Source organism: Pimephales promelas, chromosome 9, assembly GCF_988280905.1.
Source record: "Pimephales promelas chromosome 9, fPimPro1.hap1.1, whole genome shotgun sequence".
Taxonomy (NCBI): domain Eukaryota; kingdom Metazoa; phylum Chordata; class Actinopteri; order Cypriniformes; family Leuciscidae; genus Pimephales; species Pimephales promelas.
The window spans coordinates 16,189,235-16,201,302 of NC_142777.1; the positions used below are offsets into that span (position 1 = coordinate 16,189,235).

The 12,068-nt window shown below is 38.8% G+C and overlaps 1 protein-coding gene across 6 annotated transcripts in view; it reads left to right on the top strand.

Annotated features, from left to right (window-relative positions):
- Positions 1 to 12,068, top strand: part of enox2 (ecto-NOX disulfide-thiol exchanger 2) — a 297,189-nt gene that overhangs the window by 269,158 nt on the left and 15,963 nt on the right. For all 6 annotated transcript variants that reach the window (XM_089134788.1, XM_089134786.1, XM_089134790.1 and 3 more), the window contains 2 exons: positions 1,054 to 1,244; positions 6,862 to 7,002. In XM_089134788.1, the coding sequence (XP_088990914.1) occupies positions 1,054 to 1,244; positions 6,862 to 7,002 (332 nt within the window). The remainder of the gene's footprint in view (positions 1 to 1,053; positions 1,245 to 6,861; positions 7,003 to 12,068) is intronic.

Below are 12,068 nucleotides of genomic sequence, written 5' to 3' on the forward strand. Positions count from 1 at the left end.
CCTAAATGATGTATTATACACTATGTAGCTAAGCTATACACTATGTATGTAAACTATGTACTCAACCCAGTTATGAATATTCCACAATTGCTAGAATTCATTTATTAATTTTCAGGTAATTAAGTGCATCATCTTTTCAGTAATAACACACTTCTCTATTTATGCTACAAAACAGCAAAAAGTTGTGCGCTAGAATATGAAGCATGCGAAATACAAAAAACACAAATACTGTGAAAATATTACCTTTTTTAATTTTTGCTTGTTGCATGCAATTCTGGGAATTTCTTTAAATTAGCTGGCTACCTTTTGTGCCACTTAAAATGCATCCTTGGTAGGTTTTGGGACTGGTGACATTGTGTTTACCCGCAGACTTCCGATGGTGTTCCTAGCTTAGCCTGCCTTCCCTAATCTTCCACCGACGTCACTCAATCGTTCATCGCCTCCATCTTCAGAGACGCATAACCAAAGAGCCTCGCGATCAGGCAGTCAGCTGTTCCTCCCTCCCCCCTGCCCAATCTGAGAGAGACACACTTCTCGGTCTAATCCCGTTATCTCTTCCCACTAGAAGCGGCGCAGAGGTGGCGTCTCTGATCATCGAGATGGCTGAATGACGGAATGCCTCAGTGTGAAGAACCCTTTTGCGTCCGTTTTAATTACAGCCATTTGATAACAATGCCCATGGTACATTAAGTCAAGCATTAAGTAATGCACTTTCTCTCCATTTAATCCTCTCTAATTAGCCTCTGAAAGCAAAAGGAACGCAGCTGTGGGACTGAGGGTCCTTTCATCTCAGTCCATCAGAAGAATTCTCTAAGCAGCTTTTGAGGAACACTGTTTTCTTCGGTCGTATCTTTTTTATTTTACCTTTACCAGGTCTCGCCACCCCGTGAATTATTACTCTGCCTCTTCTTTTTCGGTTGCATCATTGGTTTTCACCCCTGCCGCCTTCTCTCGTGTGCCTCTGTCTGCCTATTTCTCTTTCCTGTCACCAATGGAATTGTCATTTTTAATATCTCTCCATCTCTCTCTCTCTCTCTCTCTCTGGCCTCCCAGGGCCGCTGGCTCAGGTGGAGGCTTTGAAAGAGGAGAACGACAGTCTGCGGTGTCAGCTGGATGCCTACAGGAACGAGGTGGAGCTTTTGAAACAGGAGCAGGGTAAAGCGCAGCCCCAGCGCAGCGAGGAGGACACCACCCGCCAGCAGCAGCTCAGCTTCCTGCAGCAGGCTCTGCAGGGCATGCAGAAGGTATACACACACACTGAACAAGGTATACGGCAAAAAAAACAGAGTTTTTGTCTTGAATACAGTTGTGTAAATGTGTAAAAATCCTTTATATTATTATGATTGTTACTATTGTTAGGATGATGTTTAAAGGGATAGTTCACTTTTCCATGAATTTTCAATTTTGATATTTTTTGGTCAAACCGTTCTTGTCTGTCAGTCATATAATGCAGGTCCATGGGGTCCACCTCAAAGAGCATGCACATAGAAGTCCAAATTAAACTTGATTTAATGACTCGTAAACGACACGAAACGAGCGGTTTGTGTGAGAAAACAACCAGTATTTATATCGTTTTTACCTCTTGTATATCTAAATATGTTTCGATTTTTAAAGTCAAAGGTAACGCTTCCGAAATCTCTGTGTTAACAGTGAGTGACGTACACACGCAAGAGATATCACTTCCTGCGCTTTCCGGCACTTGCGCAGACCAAAGCGTCCACGCCCTCAGATCACTTGGTAAAAACGATATAACTAATGTTCGTTTTCTCACACAAACCGCTCGTTTCGTGTCTTAGGCCATCAATTTGTACTTACATTTACGAGTCATTAAATGATGTTCAATTTGGACTTCTCTGTGCATGCTCTTTGAGGTGGTGACCATAGACCTCCATTATATGACTGACAGACACGAACGGTTTGACCTAAAAATATCAAAATTGAAACTACTGTGGAAACAAAGACACCTACATCTTGGATGCCCTTGAGGTAAGCCAAAAAATTATTTCAAAGTGAACTATCCCTTTAAGTCGGGGATAAACTAGATAATTTAAAACCAGATAATTTTCCACCCATTCCGTCCATTTGTTACAATTTACTCTAATCTCCTGTTTAAGTCTTGCGTTTGACTGTTGTCAAAATGTTTGTTGTCAAAATGTTTGAAGTTCCATATACCACTGGCACATGTTTGTTTAGATATTTTTACTGGAAAATGACAAAAATACTGAATAACAAAATGATATTTGTGTGTTGAACTTCACGCGGAGCTGCTAGAGGTTTTTGAAGACATGGGCAAATGCCTGTCGGTGATGTGGCACAGTTAAAATCGGTATCCAAAAACGTGTCGTTTCAAAAAGCAGCATGGGGTGGTCCATTGAACCATCACTCATCGAGTGTGTATTTACAGTCTCACACACCTACTGTTTTCTCACTCGGTTAATATGGTGTTGTTGAGCGTGAGAATTTTTAGAGCAGTTTAACCACAGGGAGCCCCGATCTGAAACGCTTAATTTCTACAGAGCATCCAGGTCATCAATCACAAACACTCACACGCAAAACAAAATAATAAACACAAGAGATGTTAAACATGTGGAATCATGGAAATGTTGTCTGCCCACATAGGCACATACTCTAGACGCGTCCCACCCATCAAGCACGTTCATCTCTATTACCAAACGTTATCTTATCTTCTCTCAAGGGCCGGTGCTATTTTTAGAACAGTCTCCCGCTATCGTCCTCTGTTCTTCATTGTTCTTTTCCACTCAGAGTAACCTAGAAATTTGATGGTGATTTTTAGCCACATTTATTTGCCAAACCGTGCATTCGCACGATACAAACTCGCGTGGCCAGGGTCCATCTATTTTTGTACACACTCATTACTATAACCATCAATAGAACGCAACGAATCCTGGTCACCTTCATTCTAGTCCTATAAGCCCAGCACATACAGATGTTTCACATGACTTTGACCTTGCAATTATTAAGCCATGAAAAAGACTGAGAGGGGCGTTTGTCTCACTTTAAAGGTGTGTGCTTTCTGCTAATGAGCTCTAATGGAATTCTGCATAATGAACGTTGCTGTGCCATGAGATGAACTCGCTGCATATAAACGATTTGTTCGAGTTTGAAACGGGAGTGTTCACTGATCTGAGCCTGTGAAGACAGCATGTTATTCTGTCACGTGAAGTGAACAGTGTAGGCCATTGCTCAGAGTTGAATCGCTTTCAAATGGCAGGCGAGGCTGCTGAGATGTTTTCGGTCCTGCACTCAGAGCGTGTTAAACTCACCCTCGGACTGATTTATTCATGATGAGCAGGGCATGAAGTCAAACAAAAAGGTTACATCACCACAGTTTATGTAGCTCAGATAGCTCCTGGCGTCTGAATGCTGAGCAGGAACAGTAATGAGAAATCTGAGCAGTCTGGAGCTCCTCGTGGCTTCTGCCTTATTAGGTTTGTCAACAAATTAACATGCTTAGAAACAGGGGGTTTGGGGTTACACCAAGCGTGCCGCACAAGCCCTGAAAAGTGAAGCCGAAACATCTCGATGGCCCCCTGGTGGCTGGTCCTAGTATAGGTCATAAACCCCGCCTCCTCATGTTATTTAACGGTACGTGATGGGTGATACCCTTATGTCACGATTCGATACATATCACGATACTGAGCTCACAATACGATATTATTGAGATACGGAAAAAAATATGGTAAAAGGTTAAAGGGATACTCCACTTTTTTTTGGAAATAGGCTCATTTTACCACTCCCCCAGAGTTAAGCAGTTGGGTTTTACCGTTTTTCGAATGTACTCAGCCGATTTTTTTTTGATATTTTGAAGAATATCAGTAACTAGACAGTTTCTGGTCTTATTGACTTCCATAGTATATTTTTTTCCTACTATGGAAGTCAATAAGACCAGAAACTGTCTGGTTAATGATATTCGTCTAAATATCGAACTTTAAGTGTTGTAACTTTGCACCAACATTACACACTAAATAAAGTTAGAAAAGTTAAATAATCAACCACCCCTTAAAAAGAATTGCGCGTTGAATACGTATTTCCCTCACTGTACATTTTAATATAGATTCGGTTGGCACACACACGCACACACACACTTCTCCACTGAGATTGGACTCTGGCAGCACAGAGCTTGTATGTATATCCAGCTTTGGATTTAATCAGTCCTTCATCTGAGCCGCTGCAGACATACAAACATCCTCAAGGCACAAAATATATTTACTCGTCTCTGACTGAAATGCACACCGTCCAAATATCACTGGCACAGCACCTCTGGAGGTCGGGGAACAGCTGTCATATCAGGTGCATATTGTTGAAATGTCTTTATGAGCTAGAGGTAATCAAATAAAGTCATATTCAACACAGTCATAACTTCTGAGATTGAATTATTTGATAGCAAGACGTCTCAAAACATAGGAGCATTCTTAAGACTGCATATTTGGGCATTGTATGCTTTCTAGGTCAAGAACGTATGTGTAATACATGGGTCTATCTATCCATTAGCATTCCAATTCATCTCAAAACGTACTTGCTCGGTTGGCACAGGACCTCCCAGAAGTACTTGAAATCTTATAGCATCTTACACAATTGATTTAGGATTTACTTTTTAACTATTTTAATTTCAATTTAAAAATGGCCGGTAAAATTTGCAAATAATTACAAAAAACTGGGGCTGTCAAACGATTAATCGCGATTAATCGCATCCAAAATAAAAGTTTGTGTTTACAGTACATAATATATGTGGGTGCACTGTGTATAATTATTTTGTATATATAAATACACACACACATGCATGTATATTTAAGAAAAATGTATTTATATATAAAATATTGATATTTATATATAATACAAATGATATATAAATCTATATACATGAAAATATTTCTTAAATATATACACAAGCATGTGTGTGTGTGTGTATTTATTCAGTCCCTCCAGGATTTCACGATTTTTTTTTGTGATTTTTGCGATCAAAATGACTGATTTTGTGGTGGTAATTTCCAAAAATTTGTGAAAAAATGTGCGATTTATATTTAACATTTACCATAATAGTATTCAGTCCTTCCAGAAAAACGCTGAGTTTTTTTTGTGATTGTTGCGGGCAAAAATTGATTGATTATGCGGCCAGTTTTCTTTAAAAATGCGATGGAATATGTGGGATATTTATGCAATTTTATGCGATGAAATTGCTGGAATTTGCAAAAATTTAGGGAACTTGCAAAAATTGCGGTTTGATGAAAAAGAGAAAAAAAGTGATTTCCCCAACATCCTGTTAATATAAGAGTCATTTCTTATTACTTCCTTTGATAAGCAAGCATACTACATCATAGAAAGTGCTGGGAATATTTAATTTCTCATCTTGTTTTATTTCAGACTGTAACGAGTGTAAATAAGGTGTGGCCCCTTTAAGAGCTGCGCGCTCCCTGTTGAACTCTCTGCAGTGTTATATGTGCGCCTCGAACGCCCCATGTGTGCGTGTAATTTCTGTTTGATGCTACTACTTTTATCTTATGTTGTTTATTAAGTAACGATGTGACGGTAGAACGTGTGACAGACAGTTATACGAGTTCGATTTGTGAGTCTGTCTGGCGTCGCGTAATTGCGTCACTTCATAACGTTCCCATGGAAACAGGGGGAAATGGCTGCTCTTATGTGAAGCAAACACAACATTTTTCAACTTTCTGCTAAGATACATGTGATTTTTTTTGCAACGAAAATGCGAGGATTATGAAATTATGCAAACCCCGCATATTTTGCACGGAAATCGGCAATTTATGCGGCGAAAGTGCGGCGTATTTGAAAAAATGCGGCCCCCACATAAATATGCGGACTTTGGCTGATTTTGCATTGAATTCAGCGATCGCATAATCGCGTTTTTCTGGAGGGACTGATTTATACAAAATAATTATAGACAGTGCACCCACATATATTATGTAAACACAAACTTTTATTTTGGATGCGATTAATCGCGATTAATCGTTTGAAAGCCCTACAAAAACACATTGAATTGAATGATGTAAAGTTGCAGTTCCACACTGGCCAACTGGCAAGTAACTCTGTTTTGCTTACTCATCAATACGGAGCCATGCAAGGAAACATGCAGGAAAAAACATGTACATCGTGGTCACGATTTAATGATTCGTTCCCTCGACTTTCTAAAACATCAGCACACTTGACTAATTCAATCCCTCGTTTTTAAATAAATCATGCGCGCAATATAATTTGTTTACTCAATGTACTAAATCATAGCCACGTTTTATAATTGGTTAAAATTGGTTATATATATATATATATTTAATTTATTATTATTTTTCCCGGATGTGTGGGACTCCAAGGTACACCAAGGCCCAGTGTTAAATCCCATTTGGTACTTATTGAGTGATTGGATCCTGCTTGCACCTACACTATCATGAGCTGTGATGTCAAAGGCAGCAGACCTTGAAAATACATTTCACGCTTTTAAGACCCCTGCAAAAATAAAAGAAGGGCACTGCTTACATATGTTGCTTACAATAAAAATGAATACACGGCTGCAATACGGCTGTCATTGTTCTTTGTGGGGTTCAGTTACCACATAAACCAGCAGGAACTAACTGGTCCATGCTAACCAGTCAAATTTTGACCTATTTGGAACAGGTAAAGCAGGTGACTCATAGATATTCACACCTCCAAACATTCCGTTTAATGAAGCAGCCTGAACTGCCATCAAAGCGATTGTGCACAGCGTGTGCTCTCTTTAAATACTGATGATCCTATCTGCGTGCCGTCTCAGGCCTTTTGAGCTTCTTACAAATCTCGTCTCTCCTTATGTGTTTTTAATGTCGTCAATTTTCCTTTGTGCCGTTTCTCTAGCAACTGCTCAAGCTTCGTGAGGATCTGAAACAGAGAGAGATGGAGCTGGAGAAGAACTCGGAGGAAAAACAACAGCTCGAGAGTCAGATCCAGAGTCTGAAAGATCGAATTCAAGCTTTCCCCACATCACACGCTCTGCCTGTGAGTAACAGATGTCTGGGGCTCCTGTCTGTGCTCGTGTCGCCTCTTTGTTCTTTAACTCTGTCTGGATTTGGTGTGTTCTGTCTGATGAGGGCGAAGAGGACGATATGAGATGGCTGTCAGTTTGAGGACGGCGAGTATTAATGAGTCTGTCCTGCTGAACGCTCTCCAGGGAATCAGATCAGGCCGAGAATATATGATTCCCTCCGCTCTAATTAAGATAACATGAGCTCAGGATGAGTCTCGGCTTTTGATTCAAAGGAAAACGGTGTGCAATTCTTGCATTAGAGCTCACTTGTTTACAAGAAAGCCACCATTCGAATTCCTTCATGGTAACGCATAAACATTTGAGGCTATTTCAGAGGTTATTGTCATTTTTGATAAATGAAATGAAATGATTTAAATAATTAAACTGGTTTACTGGAACCACTGGTTTAGCAGGACAAATGTGGACTAGAGTATGTAAGTAAAGAGATAACAATTCAAACATCAATTTATATCTGTAATCACAGGGCGTCCTTTTCTACAGTGTGTGTGTATATATATATACAGTATACACACACACTCACCTAAAGGATTATTAGGAACACCATACTAATACTGTGTTTGACCCCCTTTCGCCTTCACAACTACATTAATTCTACGTGGCATTGATTCAACAAGGTGCTGAAAGCATTCTTTAGAAATGTTGGCCCATATTGATAGGATAACATCTTGCAGTTGATGGAGATTTGTGGGATACACATCCAGGGTATGAAGCTCCCATTCCACCACGTCCCAAAGATGCTCTATTGGGTTGAGATCTGGTGACTGTGGGGGCCATTTTAGTACAGTGAACTCATTGTCATGTTCAAGAAACAGTTTGAAATGATTCAAGCTTTGTGACATGGTGCATTATTCTGCTGGAAGTAACGATCAGAGGATGGGGACATGGTGGCCATAAAGGGAAGGACATGGAAGCAATGCTCAGGTAGGATGTGACATTTACACAATGGCCAATTGGCACAAAGTGGCCTAAAGTGTGCCAAGAAAACATGGTACAAACAACAGAGAAAACAACAGTCTTGAAGTGAGGGGACTTGAGTGCTCCTGGCAAAACCATTTGTACTCGTGTTGATGAGCAAGTGGAATCTGTAATCTTCTGCCGTTTTTTTTTTCCCTAAACATTTGTGCCGAAAATGCAAAACAATGGGTCCTCTTAAAGGTCTTCAGTACGATCAGCGCACATGTTCCCAACAGCAGATGCTAATGAAAACTAATGGCACCTCTGCAGCGCCAGCCAACACACGTTCAATTAACCGTGTGTCACCGCCGCCGTCTTCAACAGAGCTCTTATTCAGGGGAACCTGACCCGATGACTGTGTTGCTTAGGGGATCGTTCCCAACGAATGAGTTCAAAACTGTATCAAACTTAGAAAATGTGACATTTTAAATCATATTGAGTTTCAAATTGAACTCCCAAAAGGTAACAGCAATTTGAGAAGGCTAAACGATGCACGCCCAAAATTTGATAGCCTGTTATCTTGAACAGACAGATGTCGTTATCTCAGTTTGTCTTATCTGGTACCGTGGAGCGGATCGTTTTAGGTTAAGTTTGGGTTTTATCACCTCCAAGACTAATCATTTTAGAAATGGTTGGTCGGCTACTCGTGATTCAAAGCAGGAAGAGAAGGAGAAATGTCTGCATGTGGTGCAGCAGTGAGTCTGGTTTGATTGGCACTCTGCAGTGGAATTTATCTCGGCACCACTGACCCATGCTGAAGGAGAGTTCAAGGCATCAGCATGTGCATTGATGAATCACCTGAGACAGACTCATTAATGGAAGAAATGAAAATCAATTTTAACGCAGCCATTCCTCCTATAGATCTGTGCCCATCGGTTGTTCGAGCAGTTTATTGTTTTCTGCTAGATGAATGTGTTGCGCATATCATACATCAGCCTGTACGTGTGTGTCTCAGTGTTTGCTCTTCCGTCTCTTGCTGTGATGAACTTCATTCATATTTTTCCTAGTATATCTGTCGCAGAGTTTTGTGTGCCGTCCCAAATCCGCTCACTGCATTAAGCAGGCCTTTTTAACTTAACTGTAGTATGATGAGAAACGCAAATGTTCAGTAAATAGTTAAATTAATTATCCATTTATTTATTTATTTACATTTTAGTAATTAATAAATATTTTATTAATTTCAAGAATCAATGGAAAATCAGTGGCCAAAAGTGATATCCAGCCTAGGAAAATTGACACCTACACCCTTTATTCAAATATTATTAAAGAGTTTTTAAGCATTTAGGGCCCTATTTTAACGATCTGAAACGCAATTGTTAAAGCGCAAGTAACTTTGCTATTTTCCCGGCGGGATAAATGCCTCTTGCGCCTGGCGCAAATCTAAAAGGGGTTGGTCTGAAGTACCTTCATTATTCATCAGTGTTGTAGTCGAGACCACCTCACTCGAGTCCGAGTCGACACCGAGACCAGAGAGAGTCGAGTCCGAGTCGAGTCCGAGACCAGTGAGGGTTGATTACCTAATTTACTTTTATTTACTTAGAGAAATCCTTTTTTTTTTTTTTTTTTTTTTTTACTGAATTTACTTAGAGTTTAAAAAATATGATCAGTTTAGGGTAAAACGGCCACATAGTAGGTGGTGTTAAAAGTAATTTTATTACAATTTGTCATGCGCAGTTGCGCACTAGAAAATCACCAATCACTGGGCATGTCAATCAATTTAAAGAAATATTTTATTAACATACATTAATAATCATGAAAAATATTTTGAATTGAACTCGAGTGGACTCGGGAATAATTCTGAGTCCTAAAGAAAAAAATGTTTGAGTACGAGTCAATTCCGAGTCCAAATGGACACGAGTCTATGACAAGACCAAGACCATTAAAATATGGTCTCGAGACCGAGTCCGAGACGAGTCCAAATCTCGAGTACTACAACACTGTTATTCATAGGTTTGGTTTGGGCGTACCGGAAATAAACCAATAAGACCGTCATATCACATTCCCTTTAAGAAATGATGAACGAGGTGCGCTTGTTCCATGGCGCAATACTATTATAACGGCGCATTTACCAGGCGCGCTTCACAATCGGTTCACAGCCGAAGAGATCGATGTTCTCGTCAGGGCCGTAAAAGAAAGAGAATTGACATTGGGGACGGGACAAACCCACCCAAATTAGCTTCGGTTAAACATGCGTATAATAATTTGGGTAAATGTGTAAGCTTCTATTTTTCCCATTGTCATGGACACAACAATGATTTCCCTCGTGTTTTAATAGTTTTCCTTATAATAATGTTTAATGTATCATTTGCAAAAAGTAAAATGCATCTGTGTAGATGAGAGAATCATCTGTATGCACGTTGTTCACTCTGGCCAAGCATGTGCGCTTAAAATAGCATCTGAAAGTACGCGCAACGCGCCTCTGACTTTAGACTAGGTTTTTTACTGGTCAATGGCGCAACTTTTTTCTGGACCTGCAAAATAGCACCAGGGAATGTTTGCGCCGAAAAACACCTCCTTTTTTGTGTCGACCCGCCCAGGGTTGCGTTTCCCGAAAGCATCGTTAGCCAACTATGGTCGCAAGTTCCGTCGTTACCAGTAGAGTTCAATGGAAATTGCGACCAACTTGCGAACATAGTTGGCTAACGATGCTTTCGGGAAACGCACCCCAGGGAGTGAAAGTTAATTTCCTAGTTTACCGACGTGCGTCTGTGGAAGGAAAAGCCCGCTTTGCGCGGGTGCAAAATAGGAATGATACATGCGTTTGTGTATAGATAGCAAGATAGGGCCCATAGAGTAGTTGTACTTGGAGTCAATTGTTTTATTTGTGATGGTGCAATGAAACACACCAAATTGTACAGGCATAAAAAAGTGACATTTTTAAGTACAATAAACTTTAAGTCATTTCAACTTGCATTACATTCAACTGTCTTAACTTGTGTTTAATATTGTATAACTTAGAAAAAAAAGTTGAAAAACTTATTTTGATAAATTAAAGCTGTGTAAAAACTTATGTTGTCAACTTATTTATTATATAATTTTTTACAGTGTATGAACATATGCTAAATAAAAAAGAGAGTAAACTAAATATTCATAACTGATTATGCTGTAGTCATCATTGCATGCTTTTTTCGAGCTTTTTGAATTATTATTTTTAGTTAACCTTTTATTATTTTTAGTTCACCTTTGCATGCAATGGCATGCAATGACTACAGCATAATCAGTTATGAATATTTAGTTTACTCTCTTTTTTATTTTGCATGTGTTCATACACTGTAAAAAATTATATAATACATAATTTGACAACATAAGTTTTTACACTGCTTTAATTTATCAAAATAAGTTTTTCAACTTTTTTAGTTATGCAAGATTAAACACAAGTTAAGACAGTTGTAATTCAAGTTGAAATGACTTAAACATCTAAGTTTATTGTACTTTGTCAGATCCAGATCTGACAAATCAGATCCTTCACCAAGTTTAGTGTTTTGTTGTTCTTGCCTCATATTTAAATATATATATATATATATATATATATATATATATATATATATATATATATATATAATATTTCCTTGTATTTTGATGGTTTTCATTTAGAGTCATTAAAAACAAATATGCTCTCCTGACATCACTTTTGGCCACTGTAGTTTCTTAGCTTATTTTTTATTTTATTTTATATATATATATATATATATATATATATATATATATATATATATATAACTATATGAATATAGATTTCAAGTCAACTAATGTGCAGTCACAGCTTTGAATGTGATTTATCTAATTAGATTTTAGAATTGAAGCTTTCTGCTTTATAATACGAACAGTTTACATTTCATGAAGAAAATGAAATCGGTGCTTGCCCCTCTAAAACTTGCTGTTGGCCAGCCAATATTTTCATGATTTTTTATTACATTCGGGTGCCCCTCAGGGCGCTCTGTATGCTGCCACAAGAAGTAGTCTATAATATTCTGCTATCTAGATATGGCTTAGGCCTTTCATGAGATTTGTTCACCTTTTTTATCATACAGTAGCTAGACGAAAATCAAATCACTTAGAAAAT